General features: G+C 41.6%; 1 protein-coding gene across 1 annotated transcript in view; it reads right to left on the bottom strand.

Annotated features, from left to right (window-relative positions):
• Window positions 1–21,445, bottom strand: part of HDAC9 (histone deacetylase 9) — a 1,007,885-nt gene that overhangs the window by 392,013 nt on the left and 594,427 nt on the right. The window contains exon 11 of the mRNA XM_045288655.1: window positions 8,413–8,676. Within this exon, the coding sequence (XP_045144590.1) occupies window positions 8,413–8,676 (264 nt within the window). The remainder of the gene's footprint in view (window positions 1–8,412; window positions 8,677–21,445) is intronic.

The following is a 21,445-nucleotide window of genomic DNA, read 5'->3' as shown; positions in this document are numbered from 1 at the left end:
ATGGATTGGTTGACTTAGGTTTTGACTCCTGGGAAGGTGAGACGTTTGGGGAAAATGGAACAGAGCTAGGATTTGTTTTGCTAACGTGGGGCTTAGAAGAATTGGCTCATCTCGAGCTTACAGTGGTCAGATAGACAAGATGCATATGACTGTTACATTTATATTGGTTGTATACTATGCCTTTGAAACTTAATGTACACTTTACATTTACCACTCATCTCAGTGCACAGCAGTTACATTTCTAAAATATCCTGGAACTATATGTGGCCAGTGGCCTGTGCTTTAAGCAGCGCACATCTTGAAGGGATTCTGTCAACAGAGGCACGAGGGCCAAAGCAGAGGTTAACATTCATTGCACTTAAAATTTCAATGCAAGAAATTCCAGGCAAAAATGAGTAAGCCAAGCAGAACTCTGAAGTCATATACCATAGGAACGCAGAAAGAATTTTTTATTAAAAAATTTAAAGACTGTCAGAAAAAGGGCATTCCTTAAAGAGAAGAAAAACCCTAATGTTTGCACACAGTTTATATTAGATAAACGAATACATCAACATCATAGTGTTTATATTATTCATCATAGTGTTTATCAATCTATATAAATGTAGATTTATATTGATGTTCATAATGTAGCACAGGGGAACAAGACACAGCTTTGCAATCCGGGAAGTAACAAGAAAACCGACAATCTGAAGATGAGAAATCTAATGGAAAACTAAGACAACCCACCAGAAGATGGAGTCCAATTACTAGCTCAGTATACATTACTCGAATGTGTTGGAGAATATTACTAAAAAACAGTAACTGTAACTCAAAATGAATCAACGACGTCAAAGTCATAACTAATACATGCTACTAGAAAAAAACTTAGGTACCAATCTTCATACTGTTTGATTAGATAATGGATTCTTACATCTGACGCTAAAATCACAGAGGAAAATATATACTTCTTTAAAATGAGACATTTTTGCATACCAAATAACACTATCAAGTGGCAATGTAGAAAATAGAAAAAAAACATTGGCAAAACATGTATCTAATAACTGTCTAGTATCCAGGATACATAAAAAAAAACCAACTTTGAAAATTGCAACAAAAAGCCCTCCTAATTATAAAGTGTATAAAATACTGGAACAGATGTTTCCTTCCAGACCACAGACAAATGACCAACTGGATCCGTACGTGTGAGCCAATGAAGTCAGAAGCACAGCAAACCTTCACACAAATAAAAAATCAAATGGATCAATTTCCTAAATGTAAGAGCTAAAGTTCGTACACTTTCAGGGGGTAAAAAAAATGACACACACATACGAATACATTTCATAACCTTGGATTTGACAATCAATTTTTAGTTTTGTTACTGAAAGCATGAGCAATAAAACAGATAAGTTGGTATTAATCCATTTAAAAAGTTTTGTGCATCATAGGATAGAATCAGGAAAATGAAAGGCAAGCGAAAGAATGCCCCCCCAAAAGTAAATTACATCTCTCAATAAGGTAATGTATCTAGACTATATTACAAGCGCTCACACTCAACAACAAAAGACAAACTAGATTGAAAAACATGGAAAAAGGATAGACATAGACATTTATCCAAATATATGCAAATTGAAAATTAGCACAAGGACAGATTCTTAACCTAAATAGTCATTAAGGAAATGAAAACTGACACTATAATGAAAAACCACTTCACAGTCACTAGAAGTGGGGTGGTGGTGGTGGAGACAATCACGTGTTGCTCAGGCCGGGCCAGGATGCACTGCTGACGGGAATGTCAGATGGCGCATCACTGGGGAAAAGTTTGATGGTTCCCTAGATGTTGAACTACCATAAAGCCCCCAAACGAAAGCCATTGCTATGGAGTCAATGTTGAATGCTAGTGACAGTATAGGACAGAATGAGTAGATCTACTCCTAGGGTTTCAAAAGCTGTCCTCTCTATGGAAGTGAACTGCCACATCTCTTGCTCCGCAGAGTGGCTGGTGGGTTTAACTTTCGGTTAGTAGCAGAATGCTTCATTCACCACCACACCACGAGGGCTCCTTTGAAGTACCATAGAAAGTCTACAGCTATAGGCTCAAGGGACTTACATGCAGCATCTCAGATACGTGTTTGTCAATGTTTACATCTTTTTAAATAGCAAGATTCTTCAGAATATCTAAAACATGGAAACAAAGAGCCCATCAATAGATGCATGGATGAATAAAATATAGTAGAGAAACACAATAGGATATTATTCACTGTTAAGGAGGAATGATGCTTTAAAGCAGTGGTTCTTGACCTGTGGGTCGTGACCCCTTTGGGGGTCGAACGACCCTTTCACAGGGGTCATCTGATTCATAACAGTAGCAAAATTACAGTTATGAAGTAGCAACGGAAATCATTTTTTGGTTGGGGGGCACCACAAGAGGAACTGTATTAAAGAGTTGCGGCATTAGGAAGGTTGAGAACCACTGCTCTAAGGCATACTTAACTTAGAGGAAGCTTGAAAATATTATGCCAAGTGAAATAGGCAAGGCATCAAGGGACAGATATGATCCCACTTACGTGAACTATCCAGAAGGGCAAAGAGAGAACAATTTGATTTTACTAATGATTACCAAGTGCTGGAGGAAGCAGAGAAGACTCGTTCTAGCTTAATGAGTATACAGTGGCCATTTGGGGTGACGGATGAGTTTTGGAAATGATCGCATGATGTGAATGTAATTGATGCCACTGGAGTGTACGCTTAACCCATGGCTACAAGTCCATTCAGTTCACAGTGACCCTACACAAGAAAGTAGAACTGCCCATCCGATTGATAAGGCTGTCTAAGAAGTATAGTCAAAATGCACTTTCGATGGATGGTAAAACTTTGTCATTCATATTTGGGACGTGTTATCAGGAGAGACCAGTTTCTGGAGAAAGACAGTACATTTGGTAAAGGTCAACAGAGAAAGGGAAACAGACACTCAACCTCATGGATTGACACGGTGGCTACAATGGGTCTAAATATGGCAACACTGGGCCGGCTGACGCAGGACCAAGTCGCATTGCTTTCTCTTGTACATAGGATTGCCTTGAGCCAGAAATCACTGGACAGCACCCAACACACAGCAGCAGCAGCAGCAACAACAACAGCAGTCTTCGCTGAAGCAGACTGCTACTTCTTTCACTCGTGGTGTGCCGACTGGAATTGAACTACAGACCTTAGGTTAGCAGTGGAGCATCTAACCACTGTGGCAGATGCAGTGCTTGAAATGCAAACTTACACGTGGATAAACTGACAGATCTATCTTGCCTCTATTTACCACATTAACACTTCACATGGATAAGCTGATCCTGAAGGCAGGCCCTCTGTTTCATGCTCATCCGACACTGGCCCTCATCCAACAGGAGCGCACCCATTCTCCGAAGGAAAACGCCTGGAAGATTGTGCGGGCCAGAATGTGACCGCTCATCTGTCAACTAGAAACAATCTTATTCTCATCAGGCACAGCACAGTTTCAGAAAGAGACTTGATTGGAAGAGGTTGGTTAAAACTGGTGGGAAGAGAAGCAACTCAAGCCTTAAGACTTGCGTGGACCTGGAGAGTCCTGACCCGGTAAGCACGCAAAGAGAAGGGCGGTGTCCTGCTTTTTCGTCACAGCCCAGTGCTCGAGGCTGAAGAAAAGGTGGCTGCCTGGGGACGAATCAGAGCTGGATGGCTATGAGCTCAGTGACCTTGGCCTTACTGGATTTTTCTGGGTTCCTGTTCTCTTGTCTCTACAACAGAAAAAACCACTACCCACCTTAGAAGGTTGTTATGAGGCCTAACGGAGTTCACAGACAAACGTGCTTTCAACAGTGCCTGGTTCATTGCTTAACAGCAACCATTAAAAGCAGAAGCCCTTTTGTAAGTCAGGATGGATAAAGGTTCATTGTCTAAACCCAACTGTGCACCGGCCTCAAAGCAGTTTTAATAAAATGAGATATAACTGGAGAATAAAAACCATGCGCCATCTAAATAAGTCGCTTCTTCTTGCCAGTACCTACTTTATTCACCGAAGACCTTGAAGTGTCCTCTGTACTATATCTTTAAAACAGAGAAGAAGGAATAATAAAATAAATGACAATCTACCTCTCAAATGTGCCCTTCTCTATCATCTAAGTTTCTGATTAGTTTCTTCATATTTTAAACCTTAACTATTTTAATATGAGCCCATCACTGCACAGCCATATTCTATGCCTACTACAGTCATCACAATTATGTCAAAATTATTTTAAAAATCACAGACATGCCAAATTAAAAAATTATATTGTCTACCTATGTATCTCTAGAGTACTGTTTAATTAAAAAGAGAAATCATGTGTGAATATTTTTTCAACATTCTTTGTGGGATAGGGAGTAGGTCTGGGCCGATTTCAGACCAAGGAGCCCTGGCAGTGTAGTGACTATGCCTTGGGCTGCTAGTTGCAAGGTCAGCAGTTCAAAATCACCAGCCCCACCAAGAAAGGCAAGGCTTTTCGACTCCTGTAAAGAGTTACCGTCTGGAAATCCACAGGGCGGAGCGAACCTGTCCTAGTGGGTTGCTGTGAATTGGAATACTTGATGGTCTAGTCCATGTAGCGAGTGTGGGCGTTTTTCGGTTTGTTTTTTTGTTTTTTGAGTTATCCTGGACCTCTGAAAAGTAAAAACCTGCACTTCCCCAACCCTTTTCTTTGACAAAAAGTGACTTTGTATTGCCAGAATAACATACATACATTATTTATTACAAACCCTAGCAAGACTATTTTTTGAGGAAAAAAAAGTTTATAATAATTGATTCTTCTTATCAAAACAGTCCAATTGGAAATCAGCTATATGGTATAAAGCAATTATCTGATTGCTTTCCCTAGCTACTTTAAAAGTTACCCTTGTAGTTTTATTGCCCAAGAATGAATTTCAGGAAATGTTGAGTGGCATTAATAATATTTCTAAAATTCTACCCAAATTTTTGCATTTTGGCATTTATGGAATTATTTATTTTATACTTATCATTATGTATGACATCTGCCAAACTACTAACATTCGAATGTAAGCGTGGTGTGGATTTAAATTGGCTTAATAATATGGCACAATGAACATGTAGGTTAGGCTCATCAGCAAATATAGAACAATTATTCTCTAGAACAGAAGGAAAATAAACCATTATGAAGGATACACTGATCGCCCTTACTAGTAACAGGTCAAAGAGAAGCCAAGAGTGCTGTGATGTGCAACATATATGCGACAGTCCACTTGGCCCGGAGTTGTGTTCCTGAGGGTTTCTCATTAGTATTAAGTAGTCATTAGCAGATAAGGGGAGATGATTTCATTTCTCTTTAAATGTATGTCCTTTCCCTTTATCTCATTGTAAAAGATGTAACTAACGTGGATACATGGAAAGTTATTCATTCTAATATTTATTGAGTGCTTATTATATACAAGGGATTATGATAAGCTTTTTAAAAAGTAATTTTAAAAGAGAGACAGAGTTAATAACTGACATATGTTTATATAAAATCTTATGTTTAGAAACGGATATTTTCATTTAAATAGCAAAGATGATAGCATTTCATAAAAAAAGGCCACTCTGGGAAAATGAAAATGCTGCACATTTTACATTTTACGTGTTTGCGATTTAACGGTGTCTGGTGAGAATGGTTTAAAATCATTATTGTTAAAATTATTATTATTAGTGGTATTAAAAGGAACTGCTCAAAATATCTGTATTTTTATTTTGTTTCAACAAAGAATGGCAATATATTTTGGTGTACGTGACCTAGTGGACAAGTTTCAACTTCAGTTAAATATATCAAGTTTACACAAAGCCAAATGTCTGAAAAGGGATCTTTTAAAAAAAACTTTATTTGAGAAAGGAAGAGACTTATAACAGAAGGCAAAAAGAGAAACATACAGACAATATATTTACAACACAAAACAAGAGATCACCTTCAAGGGTGTAAATAATAATAAATACAGTAGATTTTGTAAAGTAAGAGACACTTATCATTTAGATCTAAGATTATTTGAGGCCAGCTTTCCTTTTCACTGGTTCCAGGTAGTTTCTTGATTAAAGTCAAAAACTTATCAAATCAAACAATTCAAGTCCACCAACTGTACTGATGAAGCTCTTTCAAATGACATTATCAAAAATAGGTTTTTTCTGTTTGTGATTACATATCTTGGAAGAGATATTATACAAAAGTCTGCTCAGCCACATGTTCCTCCCCAAATAAAATGTATTTTAAAAGATGCACTATCCCTTTTTTTAATGAAATTGAAATAAGATTTTGAAGGAAAATGAATATTTGGGAAATGGAAAAATATACAATTTTATCTTAGGTATGCCATATTTTTAATGCAAAACAACAGACAAAAAGTCATTTTAATAAGAAGGTATATACTGACCAAAATATATTGGTGATAGAGTGTGTTGCTTATTAGAGCTATTTGTCAGTTTATCAGAAGGACTTTCATTATATGGAAAAGTTTTAAAATTTATAACTTCTAGTTATGTTACTTTAATTTGCATGGAGACTTTTTAAAAAAGGATAATGTATCTTTAGCAGTCACATTTTTAAGAAATATTTTAAAATGTCACAGAAAAATGTAAACAACATGTGCCAGTAACATACAGCTGAATAATGACTACATTTGGCAAACACCACTCTATCTCCTCTGAAACAGGATACTACACCTTAAAATACCTCAGATTTAGAAATATATATATATATATTTTGATAGAAAAAAACTCACAAAGATTCTAGGTCAGTTTGGCTTATCTATATTAAAGGGGGTGGAATACAATGAATCTTTAACTAGCTTAACAAAAGTAAACCTATAAACCAAGGTAAACATCAAAAGGAATATGAAGGAAATGTTCCAGTGAAAAACTTCCTTAACAATTTCCCTACTTGTGGTGTTATTTTCTTAGACAATCAATCAATTCATAGAGTGCCCTTTAGAACCATAAAGAGTAAAACGCTATGCTCAGATTTTTCCCCCCCTACATTCCTCAGTACATGAATCACTTGGACTTCCTGTTTCCACAAGGCATTTCCTGTTCAGCCTTGTAGAATCACTTTTCTGTAGGAGAACAGCAGGAACCTGACAAAGAACTGACTTAAACAAACATTGTCTTCTGTTGCCTTTAAAGTTGTTTGGATTTAACGGCATCAAAAGACATAGTCCTTATGAAGGTGTGTTATATACAAGTAGGTTCTTTTATTAAACCTGTCTCTCCATTTTTTTTAATTTGCCAAAATAGTCGGTTACATGCTGTGTTGTTGTGAAATTGTACTAGTGATAGGACTCATAAAATGTGATACACCTTCTTTTAAAAGTGCTTTTTTAAAAAAAAAATTCATCTCAGATAATAATCATATTGTTGCTGTGTTTTTCGCACTTTCAGATAAAATATAGTATCTGATTGGACCACAGTTCTGCATATCACACCTCGCCAATATTGGCATCTGCTCCATTTGATCTTTATCGATCGACAATGTCATCAAACAACACAAGGCTAAAATAAATTGAGCAGAGTGAAACTTAAATATAATATTGAAAACAGTGCTGCAAGTTGAGTCTCTGTGTTTTTAAACCACCTCTATTCCTAAGAGTCTCAGTTGCAAGCTACACACAAACCTAAACTGACTACTGGCCCGGCCACCAGCACATGTCCACTTAACAAAAAGAGAGAGAGGAAGGGAGGGGCAGACTATCTTCAACAGTGTTCAAGACTGTAGTATGATACATTATGTACAGGGCTATGAAAACTGCATTTGACCTGTCCCTCAAAATCAAAACTAATAAAATGCTTCATTGATCAGACTGGGAAATTCTATCCAGCAGTCAATGACCTAACAGATAAACAAAAACAACCTTGGAGTTTGGTTCTCCTTAGAAGTAATTGGCGTGGCAGCCTTCGGGATGAAGAGAAAGCCTACGAATGACTTGGACACTTATGTAGCATACCTTTAGTGTAACAGGTATTTCCTTACCAGTAGAGTCTCATTACGAAGCCCTGATGGCGCAATGGCTAAGCGCTCGACTGCCAACCAAAAGGTCTGCAGTTCAAACGCACTCAGAGGCTCTGCAGGAGCAAAGACTCCGGGACCAGCTCCCATAAAGATTACAGCCTAGGAAACCCGATGAGGAGTTCTATACTGTCACATCGGGCCATACTGAGTCCAAATGGACTTGTTGGCGCCCAACAACAGAGGGTCAATGCAACTTTGATGTCTGTATAGAGATCTTCATATTGAGAGACATATTTGTCACATGTCTGTCTTAGAATCCTTAAACGCTAAAAACAAATCATCCAGAGCTATAAACTGATAGGACGTAGTATCCACTTACTAAAACCTACGATTCACTTCATGTTCAGATAATGACTTTAATTACAAATCCTGGAGCCAAATCTTTGCCTATTACCTGTTGCATAAAAGCAGCCTGCTCCCCAGATTCCATTTCCTGGATCTGAGCATCTTCGTCACTGTCCACTGGTTCCTCCTTGACCTTCACAGCCCCAACTTGTCCCAGTGTGTCATCCACACAAGCAATGCTGTCGCTCCTAGTGCTGTTGCCACTAGAGGGCGCTCTGTCTTCCTGCATCGCCTGGTCCCCTTGAAGCTCTTCCTCTGCTTCCTCCAGGTGACTGCCTGGTTGCTTCAGTTGTTCAATAGATTTCGAAAGCAGCTAGAAGAGAGTTTTTTAGGGGTTCAAAATTCAGTTGTTCTTGGTGATAACAGAGAAGCAAAACACAGTTTGACTTCTAATGACTCTACTTCAGGGTTTACTGAATTCTAAACTGTGACCGTTAATGGCGGAATGCGTTTGAAAGCAACAAACTTCCTCAGTCTTGCTAAATGTAAAGCAATCCCACGATGTCCATATATGCTGGCAACGGTAGAGATTTTTAAGAGTGGTCTGACTTTAAACGGATTATTCCTAAACACACTAGGAAAATGGGAAACAATAAATAATGGTGTCTCCCTCTGGACCGCCAGCATCCCCTCAGAGAAACCATGACACTTTTACAAGATCTGGTCTTACTGAGTTGATTTAATCCAAACAAGCCTGGGAATATAGCTTTTCTCAAAAGAGGAAAACGGATAATGAAAAACTTCCTCAATCTCATTTTTCAATAAAGGTTAAACAATATTTTAAAAAAGAAAGAAAGAAGAGGAAAAAACCCCCAAAACTAGACACACTTACTTGAGGGTAAGTCAAAAAGTATTTCTATAAAACTGCAGAAATGTTTATTAAACAAAACTATAAAGATGTGTAGCTATAAATTCTGGATATGTCCTCTACCTAGCTCTACACATTTCTGAAGGCAGTGTTTTCTTCGCTTTGGCTCTCAGTGGACTCTGTGCTCTCTGAATTACATGTAAAACTGGCAGGTTTGGCATCTTTAAAGGTCAGTTGTATCCCTTTTAAATGTTTTATGATTTGGGGGGCACAAGAAGAATTTTATTGGGCACAATCAGGGCTGTTGGCTTGATGGAGTATATTTGTCCACTGAAATTCTCCCAGGATAATCCGTGGTGCCCTAGAGGAATGAGCAGGTGCATTGTCAAGATGGGAAATAAATCCATGGTCAACATTCCTGGCCCTCTATCTCACCCACCCAGTTTTCAACTTTCTTAAAACTTCTCATAGTAGGCAATGTGAGCATCCTGTGTCCTTGGAGAAAAATCTATCAAGATTATCCTTTGGAATCTCAAAAATATAGTCACCATAACTTCCTGAGTTGACCTCCCTGCTTTGTGCCTTGACTCTAACTAGCTTAGATCCTCTGCAAATCACTGTTTTGATTAGATCTTTTTTGGGGGGGAAGACACCCTAAGGAGACTAAGACCAGTGCATCACTGAGAGAATTTGTCTGCAGCCTTCCACTGAACATAGAGACAGGCTTAAACACTGACATAACAAAAAATAACACCCTGTGTGTATGAACTAGAACTCTGATAGCCATGTGTGGGGACTTATCCTCAAATGAACAGTGTTTCTTGTCTATAGAATTCTCTTGTACCGATATCGTTGAATGATAAAACATTTTGGTACACATACTTGTAAAAAACAGGAATCATGGTGTTGAAGTTCTGCACTGTACAAAGGGCTAGGGCAGAGTAGGACCTAGTGTACATGAGATCACCGTGTCAGAACTGACTCAGTGGCAGTTGACAGCACAATGTTTCATGGATACACACACGTGGAAATTCAGTAATAAGGAAACAAGACACTATATCTTGAAAATTATTAAAAATTTTATTTTATAAATGAAGTTAAGCTAAATCATCAGAAATATATAAATTAGCTATTTACTGAGTTTAAAAGATAATTTATAATCTATGTAATTTAAAGCAGCAGAACACCATGATACAGAATCTCAGTACATGGGGGGAGATTCCTAGGATGGTTTCAACTCACATAGGCTCTTTGTTTAATTTGACAATGATCCTATTGACTGATCATCTTCTGCAATCCTTGGGCTGTGTTTTCCAGAGCAGCTAAGAGTTTGCTGCTGAGTCAGTGCCTATGTCAGCAGCAGGCCAATTACCCTAACAAGCCTCATCCACTTAGAACACCACCACTACAATGAATACAGGGTTGTAAATGTAAACTTCAAATTTGACTCCCACTCACCCCTAACTAGACTTTTAAACCTGAAGGCATGCTTACAGGTTTGACAGCTTGGCAGGCAAATTGTGAAGGCGGGCACCTTACGCTCCTAAGGCTCATGGACGATCTACTTGAAACAAAGTCAAAGGGTCATGCAGGTGGTATTACCAGCAGTCCTCACTCAGTTCAGCAACAGCTATTTGTTGAGGGCAACTTTGCTCAAGAGAGATGATAAGCATTTGGAGAGATAGCACTGCTCTACCTAGTAGAGCTTATAGTCCAGTCTTCTAGAACGTTATCAAACATGCAAAAGCACTTCCAGGATATAGATTGAAGTGTGTCCACTCTGCCCCCCACCCCCAACCCACTAAAAAACAAGGCTGTAAATCCCAATGCCTTGGGAAGGACTCTAGTTTTGGAATGTATTGTCTTTGTCATGTTAATAAAATAGAATGAGTGGGTGTTTTTGAGTCAATGCCTTTTGAGCTAGAAAAGAGATGAAAAGCGCTGGCCAGCGACGAGGAGGAAGAGCTTTAGCTATCAGGCCAGTAAAGACTGGTGAGGCACAGGAAGCGCAGAGACAAGGCCCTTCTTGGAGGGAGGAGGGAGTCTTCCCCTGGAGCTGCAGCTCTGATCCAGCCTCCAGCCTCAGCAGCTGCTCCGACGGTTTCTCTGTGTTAGAGCCCCCCGTTTGGGGCAGTTCCGTTAGAGCAGCACCCAATAATCAAGACAGAATTCATCAGAGGAGGAACGGGGTGCTGCTCTAACCTAAACTGTGGAAGTGGTTTTGAAATGGGGTAATTGAGTGCAGGCAGGAAGACTTTTAAAGTGCCTAAAAGTAAAGGCCTAGACTGCCTTGAGAAGTCTTTCAGTGGAATTACAGCCATCAAAGACAATTCCGGGCAGGGCTCAGGAGGAGGCTGAGGTGCACTAGAGAGTCTGTACAGTCTCGGAGAACCCAAGACATCCGGCACCAGAGCCTCCCTAGAAATGTGCATATTCTCCGTGTTTCCTGTCAGGCTTGGAAAGAAACACACGATAACTCAGTGCAGGACGAGTGGAGCGTTCTCCACTGAGGCAGAGAACTTGGATGAACGATGTTTGAATGCTGGGTGGAAGGCAGCCCTTTTAAGTGACGAACCTAGATACGTCACGATGAGATTTCTTAATGGCCTTTCTTTCCTTCTGACGGTAAAATGTGACAGGAGAGTAAAAATGGACTTAAAATGAACTTTGTAAAATGAAACTAGAACCTAAAAGATTCCATACGAACAAAACAAAAACCTACTGCACAAACTAGGACGCAGGTCCTACAGTGTTCACCAAGGATGCGATGACAGTCTTTTCTGACCAACTATCAAAGCACGACACCCATCAGCTTAGGTGACGGGGCAGGAAAAGAAGGAAGAAACTCTGCTGGCCTCTTGGAATTGTACAGGCCAGAACTAGGCCAAGGGAGTTATGGCCCTGGTCCCCCCCAAAGAGGAAAGGACAGGAGAAGAAGCGGAAGAACAGAGTCTCTTCCCTAGAGCAGCTTGGACATCCCCGGCACTGGTGGGCCGAGGAAGAAAGGCAGACCTTCTCCATGTCCAAGGAGAGGCAGCACCTCCTCAGTTTCGAAGAGCTGTATCTTCACCAACTTGATTCCTGACTGGGGGGTGAGGATCACTGCCCAAAGCTGGTTGAGGGGGTAAGAATGCCCTGTCCCTGGGGCAAAAGAACAAGTTCTGACAGGACTAAGGGGAGGGGTCACCACTCGTGGACTAAGAGAATGAATGGGCCGGCCTAAACTCTAGAGAGCAGGGTTGGCATCCCAGCGGGCCTGGAGAGCGTAGCTTAAGTAACCCCAGAGCCAAGAGGCTGCCTCCCAGGATCCAGGAGGGAGTGAGGTCCACACTCACACTCTAGAGGGCAAGGTCATGATCCAGATGGTCTTCAAGAACAGAAGATCATTTGCAAACCTAGAGAGTTCATGTACATTGTTCTGCTGGGTTTGGGACTTCTCCATTAGCCTTTCTCTCCCTCCAACCTCGCACATTTGTAGTGGGAATATCTATCTTGTGCCTGTTCGATCACGGTCCTTTGGAATCAGATATCTTGTTAACTTTTATCTCACAGGTTTGCAAATGGAAAGGAACTTGCCATGAAACAAAATATGCCCAGCGCTCACCCATATTTGTCACTGGTGATTCAGAGATAAGATTTTGGACTTGGGAGTTTATTTACAACTTTTAGATGGTATTATGGATGAGCAACCGCATGGGTTTTGGAGGACAAATGGGCAGATTTTAATGGAGTGAATGACGTCTCCAAAAATAGGTGCTATTAAAACCTAACCGCTATGCCTGTGGTTTCAATCGCCTGCGTTCTATGAATTGGGTGGGATTAGCAAAGGGCGTACCGTGGGTCAATCTCCACTGTGATATAAAGGTATTACATGCAGGCTAGTAAGCAGAATGGAGAGAAGAGAAATTGTTAGGTAGCTAGCTTAGGGACAGGGGGTTGTCCCTTCCATGACTGTAAAAGCCCCCATAGAGGAGGTTGGAAAGAAATCAGGCAACCATTAGACACCTATGAAGACCCCAAACTGAGCATGCGCAAACTCAAGCCCCCAGCCAGGTAGGAGGCACACCTTGGCAGGCCAAACTAGGACCAGGCTCCTGACATCACCCAGGTGGGCCTAACCAATACCATCAAGCATGCCTTCCCTAGCCAGGGGCTGGCTAGAAAAGAGGCAGGGTGCACTCTGGGATTCTCTCTTACCCTGCTCCTGGTTAGAGGCATATACACAGGGAGGGTCCCCTGCCCTGCTGGGGCGCATAAACCAGCTCTGGACCTAGAGGGGTGCACAGCCTCTGGGCTCACATGCTCTCAGTCTCTAGGGTTCTTGGGCTCCTGGCCCCCCCAGGATTCCCCCACCCAAAGGCCTGCCGTGTGGGTCCTCTTTTCCACGTGGTTGTTCGGGCCCAGTGGTGAACCCCTTTGAGACTGTAAAACCTGACACTTGTCCTGTCCTTCAGAAAACCACGTGGATTACAAAACGGGCTTCGGCACAAATTCTCTCATCGTGGGAAGCCAAGAACCGAGGTCTGGCCGACTCCAGAAACGTAACAAAATGACAAGCCCTGTGAACTTCAACCAGGGCAGAAGCTGAAGCATCAATGACCCCCCACCAGGCCCAACAGAAAAAGACAGCCTTCCCTTGAAGTCAGCCCCTACAGCAGCGGACCCCAAGCCTCCTAAACTGTAAGAAATCAAAGTCAGCGGCTTGTTAAAACAGTCCGTTTGCAGTGTTTCTATTATGGCGGCGCTACGTAACGAAGACATATGACCAATGCTTGAAAATGCGGGCTGGCTGAGGAGCACGTGACCGGCGCTAAGACTATTAGGAAGGCTTCCTTGCGGTGCAATGTGCTGAGACCTAGACGCAGGGGTGTGCGAAGAGCCCTCGTGCTGCAGTGGCCGAGGGCCGGGCTCCGCAGCGACCGCTCCCTGGAAAGCACCGGGAGAGGCTGGGCGGTGGGGCGGCTACTGGTCGGAACCGAATGCAGAGCACGCAAGCAACACCAGGACAGGGACCCGACAGGTGTGGGGGTGAGGGGACAAAAATGGAGGGCTTCATGCAAAAAAATAGCTTCACGGGGTGGGGGTGGGGGTACCTCCAGATTCCTTACCCTTCTGATGTAAACACTGGTCTGAGTGGGGCTACAACAGAGGGATGGTACAATTGAAGTGTCCGGCCTTACAGACTCCAAGTGCACTTCTGAGATGGCGGACAACACGTGTGTGAAGAGTGGCGCGGAGGTGGCAGTACAGGTGGAGCGCACTTGGGGTATGAGGCGCAGGGAGCGGATGCCCTGGGTTTGGCCAGAGCCTCTGGTGCATCTGAAAAACTGAATGGAGGCTGCTGGAATTTGAGCACAGGAAGCCAGGGAGAGAATTCTGGAAGATGCTGGGGGAGAGGGAGTCATGATTAATCATGCATTTGAGCGGAGAGTAATAATCTAGAGAAATAAGACACATCACACGGTAACTCAGAAAGATGACTTAATGGTTTCAAACCTGAAGCAGATGCGGCTGAGTTATGTTGAACCTTGACTAAGAGAGGGCGTACAGCCAGGATGCTAATCAGAAGAGAAGACAGTGAACCTCATCCCACATACCTGGGATAAGTTTTCAGGAGGGACTAGTCCCTAGAGAAAGATATCATGATGGGTAAAGTCGAGGATAAGCCAAGAAGAAGAAAACCTCCAGTCGATGGATAGACACATTGGCTGCAACCATGGGCTAGAATACAACGATTGTAAGGGTGGTGTGGGCAGTCCATTCTGTTGTACTGACTCAACGACACCTGACAATAAGAGTATGTACTAATCAATATGGAGAAGGGAAGTTTAAAAATTAATTTCACTGTGCCTACGATCTAGCTTCTATATTTCTGAGCAGTCAGCAGGAGAGTGGTTGTCTCATCAAGGTTTACATGCCTTTAAAGAAAGGAATTTTCCTACCAATTCTGAATGCCAACCAGACTCTTCTGCAATGAATACGTAATGCTTTGTAAATAGCTGAAATTCTAGAGAAAGGAGTCAATCCTGAATGCTTATTAAAATAATTGTCCATTTTAATTGGCTATGAGAGAATATATAGATATAGTCTGAAGGCACTGACATCAGAGAAAGCACACTGGATTGTAACTGAAATGTTATCTGTTGTCTGGATTTTGGCTGAACCCCAGGGACAGGGGCATTAGGTGACAACCAGCTGCACATCCTACAGAGAGCAGGGGAGAAGGGGGAGCAAAGGAAAAGAGGGGGAAAGGAGAGGAGGGGGAGAGAGGGAGAGGGGCTGAGAGGGAGAGGAGGAGAGAAAGAGAAGCTATTAGTCTGTCAGTCCTGCAACCCCTACCGCTATCACTCACTTCCAGATTAAGTAAAAGAGCAGGCAAGAAGATTTTATGGGAAAGAGATTTATTTGAGAGGATGTATTAGCCAGGGGAGAGAGGCTTCAAGGGCCCCTCAGAGGCACTCTCTGGAGGAGAATGGCTGACCATTTGTCTTCTGAATGGATGCTCCCCTCGCTGTGGAAACTTTCTTCACACTACTAGAATTTAGCTCGGAAAAAAATGTCACAGAGTCTTACTCATCAGAGCTGGTGGGCCAAGGTCACTTGTAAGTCAAGCAAACACCATAGACAGGTGTTCAAAAACAAACAAACAAACAAAAACCCTGCTCACTAGAGCCTTGGTCGGGACAGCAGAAAAAATAAAATAAAAATAATTTTTAAAACTTCATGGGATGTATGGCCAGAGGACAGGAGTGGAGGGCCATTTATGAAGGGTCAGCCAGAGAGCATACGGCCAGAGTCCAGGAAAGGCAATCAGGAGTCCCTGCTTGCTGGAGGGTGACGCTGCGCCATCAGCAGCTTCTGGGTAGCAGGCACTGCAGGGAATATCCAGGAACCAAGCAACCACACCAGACCCGACCCGCTAAGTCAAGACTTTTCCGTCTGAGTTCTCTCTTCCTTGTGCTCGGTGCCAACACTGCCTTCTCTACCCTCAGTGCCGTGGCTTCCAAAACTCCAAGATCTCTTCTTCACTCTGCTGCAGCTCCAACACTATGAACAAACTTGAGGCACAGTCTTCCTCAACACTGCACTCCCCAAATCCCAGTTGCAGATGCCATTCCGTTCCTTTTGCTCGTTCCCCAAAGTATTCTGACCTCGGTTTCACTTCCACCCCTTGCGGGACTAGGTTATGTGTGTGTGGTTCTTACACATTCTCCAGTGTATACTTTCAACCTCCCTGCTCTTTGTAGACAGCTAAAACTGCTACTCTTGGTGAATATAGGAACCATCGGCAATCAAGTTCATTGAGTGTTTCTTTTTAAATTCCTGCTGACACGCCTTAAAGATACCGTTCACTACTGCCTGACACCCCAATCTTCCTGCTAATTCATTTTCACTCTCTCTTGAGGATGAGGGCTTCAAAAAATTCATGGAAACATGCAAAGGAAAGATAATGGGATTGCCCACACATTTTTTAAAGCCCCCTAATATTTCATACCACCTCCTCTTTCTTCAAATAGCTTTCTTGCAATAGCTCTGCTTCTTTTTCACCTTCTACCAAGACTTTGCTTCGACATCACTCAGAAAAAAACAATCAGGATCGAATCTCAACATCCCATCCCCACCAAATGTACTGAGCAGTCTCTCTCTCTCCTGTTACAATGGAAGCAAGGGCTGCGTTCCCATCTTTTGTCAATTCCTCTGCCAAGTCCTCTTTGCAGTTTTAGTGTATGCTCATCCCCTCTCTGCTGGAGGATTCTCATTAGCACCCTTTCAACTCTCTCATTCACTAATTGACACCTCCCTCGACCTCCCACACCCCCCTCACACTGCTTCCATTCACAGTGAACTCTTCATTATCCTCACTTCCTCTTTTAGGCTCCCTTTAGAATCGATATCTTTGCTCTCCACTATTTAACCAAATGGTAAAAATCATCTAAGCTCAACAACAAAATTCCATAAAGGTTAGCAAAAGTAAACTTCCTCAACACCAAACAGTAACTTATGTGTAAGAATCATATAGACATAAAATTGTGTAGTCTTCACATTTCTACTAATGTCCTATAAACCCTTATTTTAAAAAGATAGGGTCAAGTCACCAAGGGAAGTCAAGTCTTTATAATCAGAAAACTAGTTTTTTAATTTTTTTTTTTAAAAAAGAGCAGGACCCAACAGACCTTGATTCCAATCTACATTCTCCTCTGAAAGCATCTAGATTCTGATGACAATTGAATCATCATAATTCCTGTTTCCACTAAGCTTCAGAATTACATCTTTGGCTGACTTAACTTCTCTGTTTGGCTCTAGAATTTGTCATAGGCCCTTTGAAATGGTGAGCAGCTCAAATTTAACCTTTATTACCCTCCCTCCTACCTACACAGCCCACCTAGTGATTTTCATCTTAGTAAATAGCATTATCCAATTGCAGAAATCAAAGTGTTTGCTTTACATAGTTTTATAGCTACATAAAACCCTAGCTAGAAACTTGTCTATTCATTCCTTCTCATTCAGTCTATTAGCAAGTCCCTGGCAACTCAATCTCTACAATACAACCTGTACCTGGACACTTTTCCCATCTCCGTTCTTCTGACTGTGTTCCTCAAGGGGCACAATTCCTGCTCCAACTACCTGACTGGACCAATTCTTTGGGATTCCTGCTTGCCTCTTAGCTCCCCTCCCCCTCCCCGCCTGCCTCCTACAGTCATTCTCTTACAATAGCTCTAATAGCAGTTTCTTAAACAGCATTTCATTAACATCCAATTTTTCTTTCAATTGTCCAATGCCTTTTTCATTACGCTAAACATGAGAACCAAATCCTTCAAAAGGTTCTGCAGTATTTCTATGAACTGACTCCATCTACTTCTCTGATCTATGTCTCTCTCTCTCTCATATACTTCAGTCCTGGCTGCCCCAATTACATGCCAATCTTGTTCCATCACTGTGTTCTCTTTACTCCTTCAAATCTTTTCATGACTGATTGTCTCCATATCAGTCTGATGTCCCTTGTCTGTTTAATATGAGATACACCCCTCCCCAAAACCAAAAACAAAACTAAAACCATTCCGAATTGCACTGGGCAGAGTTTTTGTACTATTCATTTTCCCCGCTAGGCGAGCATACAGCAACTTGCTCTGAGTTAGTGCACCCAGTGGTGTTGCCTGGGAAGGTTCTCTCTGGTTACAGTGAATTTTTTCATAAAAGCAGTTTCACTCAAATATTGATTTTTTGTGCGTGTGATGGCTGATTTAAAGGATCAGCTTGTGGCTGTGAAGTTTTGTTTCCTGCTCAGGAAAATTCCGCAGAAACAGTTGTGATGTTGAACACAGCTTACAAGGACAGCACTATGGGAAAAACTCAAGTGTATGAATGGTTTTCTCATTTCAAAATACTGTACATATCTGAGTATAAGCTGACCAGAATATCAGCCGAGGCACCTAATTTTACCACAAAGACTGCATTAAAAATGTGCTGAAAAACTCAGCTTACACATGAGTATACAAGGTAGGTGAAATGTTGCTTGATGATAAACCTCATTCTAGACATCTGTAAACTTCCCAGATGGACAAAAATGTTAACTCGTAGTGCATTTGTAGTTCGTTCCACCAGGTCAGCTTGTTAATCAAGCTTTCTATTTAGAGGTTATGAAAAGATTGCATAACAGTGTGCAACAAAAAAGGCCTGATTTATGGCAGATGGGGGACCAGTTTTGCCACCATGACCATCCACCTGCTAACACAGCCATCTCAGTGTGCCTGACCTCCATCCATGCGACTTCTTTTTGTCTCCTCGAATGAAGAGGGACACAAAAGTACAGTCATTTGACAAGATAGAAGAGGTGAAGAAAAAAATGAGGGAGGTCCTGTCAGCCATCCAAATGCATGAGTTTGAATAATATTTCCAAGAATGTGATCGCAGATTTGAAAAATGTATTCAGTGTAATGAAGAATACTTTGAAGGTGATAAGCTTGGTTTGTAAAAAAAAAAAAAAATTAAAGACATAGCTTTGAAAAAAAATCCATCTGGGGGTTACCCCCTCATACATCTTCTTTAGAGTCCTTATCACTCTGTGACATTCTATTGCTTTATTTGTTTCCAATAATAATGGTTTCTCTTTCCCTCTATTATACACATTTCAAGAAGGCATGGGCTTGCTATTGCTCGTTTCCCTTACCAATATCATTAGGTAACATCTTGCTGTACCCTAAAAACATACAGAAACTTAATGCATAGTATCATACTTTAAAATGATGATTAAAGGTAATTTTAAATTGGCTGCAGCAATTCATCGAAAGGAAAGTGCCTGAAATTCAAGGCAGATTTAGAAGAAGACACAGAATGAGGGTAATCATTTGTGGTGTCAGATGGCTCTTGCCTGAAAGCAGGGAGTAGCCGAAAGATGTTTACGTGTGATTTAGGGACTAGATGGAGCTATCTAACTTTGTAGATCATAAGAAATTATGGATAACACTGCTAAAAATGAGAATTTCAGAATACTTCCTTGTGCTCATGCAGAAACTGGACATAGACCCAAAGTCAGTTTTTTGAACAGAACAAGGGGTTCAAATTCAGGAAAAGGGGTGTCAAGGTTGTATCCTTTCACTATACATATGCAGTCTGTATGCTGAGCATGTAATCTGAGGAGCTGGACTACATGATAAACACACAATCAGGATTGGAGAAAACATATCAAAGCCCCTGCAATATGCAGTTGACACAATATTGAAGGATGAAGGTGAAGAAGATTTGAAACACATACTATTGAAAATCAAATACAACAGCCTTCAATATGGATTATACCTGAACATAAAGAAATAAAAGTACTCAGAATTTTTACAATAATTTCGTGGTTTATAAGATTGATTTTATCTTGAATTGCCTTTCTGTTCATTTTATTTATTTTAAAATTTTTAATAAATCATTTTATTGGGGGCTCTTACAGCTCATATAACCATCCATATATCTATTGTATCAAACATATTTGTACATATGTTGCCATTATCATTTCCAAAACATCCCCCCCCCGCTTTTTTTTTTGGACAAAAGGGAAGAAATGTATTGGAGCCCATAGGGAAACCCTGGAGGGGTCCAGCATCCCCTACTGTGTTGGCATGACCAGCAAAGGGTCCCACCATTCACTGAACCCCCATGTCCCAGAGGGACTCCCCTTGAGCATTTTTTTTTCTATTTGAGCCCTTGGTATCAGCTGGCTTTTCCCCCTTCCTTCCCCACTCTCCCACCCTCGTGAACCCTTGATAATTTATAAATTATTTTTATATTTCACACCATTCACTGTCTCCTTTCACCCACATTTCTGTTGTTCGTTCCGCCTGGGGGTGGGGACAGTGAAAAGACTCACAATCGTACTATTAAGCAGTATCATGTTAAAGAAAGTACAGACTGGAATGATCATGAATTTTATTTTACTCGTCTTCATAATCAACACCCACAGAAGAAGTTACAATGTGTCAAATGATGTACTGCATTGGGCAAACGTGCGGCAAGAGATCTATTTAAAATATTAAGAAACAGATGTTTAATTTTCAGGAATAAGGTATGCTTGCCCCACCCACGGTATTGTCAGTCATCTCATGTGCATGCAAAGGCTGGTCGATGCATAAGGAACACTGAAAGAACTGATGCCTTTGAATCTTGGTGCTGACACAGAATATCAGCTCTGTCCTGCGCTGCCAGAAGAAGGAGCAAATCTGTTGGAAGAAGTTCAGCCAGCAAGATTCCTATCCCTGAGGACGGTGAAGCAGGCGTGTTATCAGGAGAAAACCATCTCCAGAGAGACAGCATGGTCAACAAAGCAGAAGCTGGTGTGAGGGGCCACTTGCGAGTTGCGAGTTCTGACTCCTGACGATCCTAGGTCCAACGGAATGAAGCGCAGCCCAGGGCTGGGCCATCCTTACAATTGACGTGATCTGGGGCCCATTGCTGCAGCTACTGTGTCAGTGCATCTCTTTGATGATCTTCCTCTTCTACACAGACCCTCCACTTCACCAAGCCTGGTGTCTTTACCAGGGATTGGTCTAGCCTTCCTGGCTTCCAAGGTGCATACTGGCTCTGCTTCCTTTAAGACAGATCCTTGTGGGGTTTTGTTTGATTTTCCTTTAATGTCAACATGCAGTACTTTGAACTTTCTTCACCAGCACTATAATTCAAACGCATTGATTCTTCTTTGGTCTTTTTTTCTTCAATGTCCAACGTTGCCATGCACATGAGGCCATCGAATTTACCAAGGCTTTGGTCTGTGCACCTTAGTCCTCAAAGTGAC

This window comes from Echinops telfairi, unplaced genomic scaffold (genome assembly GCF_000313985.2).
Source record: "Echinops telfairi isolate 266 unplaced genomic scaffold, ASM31398v2 ScPeMD7_23;HRSCAF=83, whole genome shotgun sequence".
Lineage (NCBI taxonomy): Eukaryota > Metazoa > Chordata > Mammalia > Afrosoricida > Tenrecidae > Echinops > Echinops telfairi.
The sequence above is the reverse complement of the archived record's forward strand: the minus strand, read 5'-3'. Positions and strand labels throughout refer to the sequence as shown.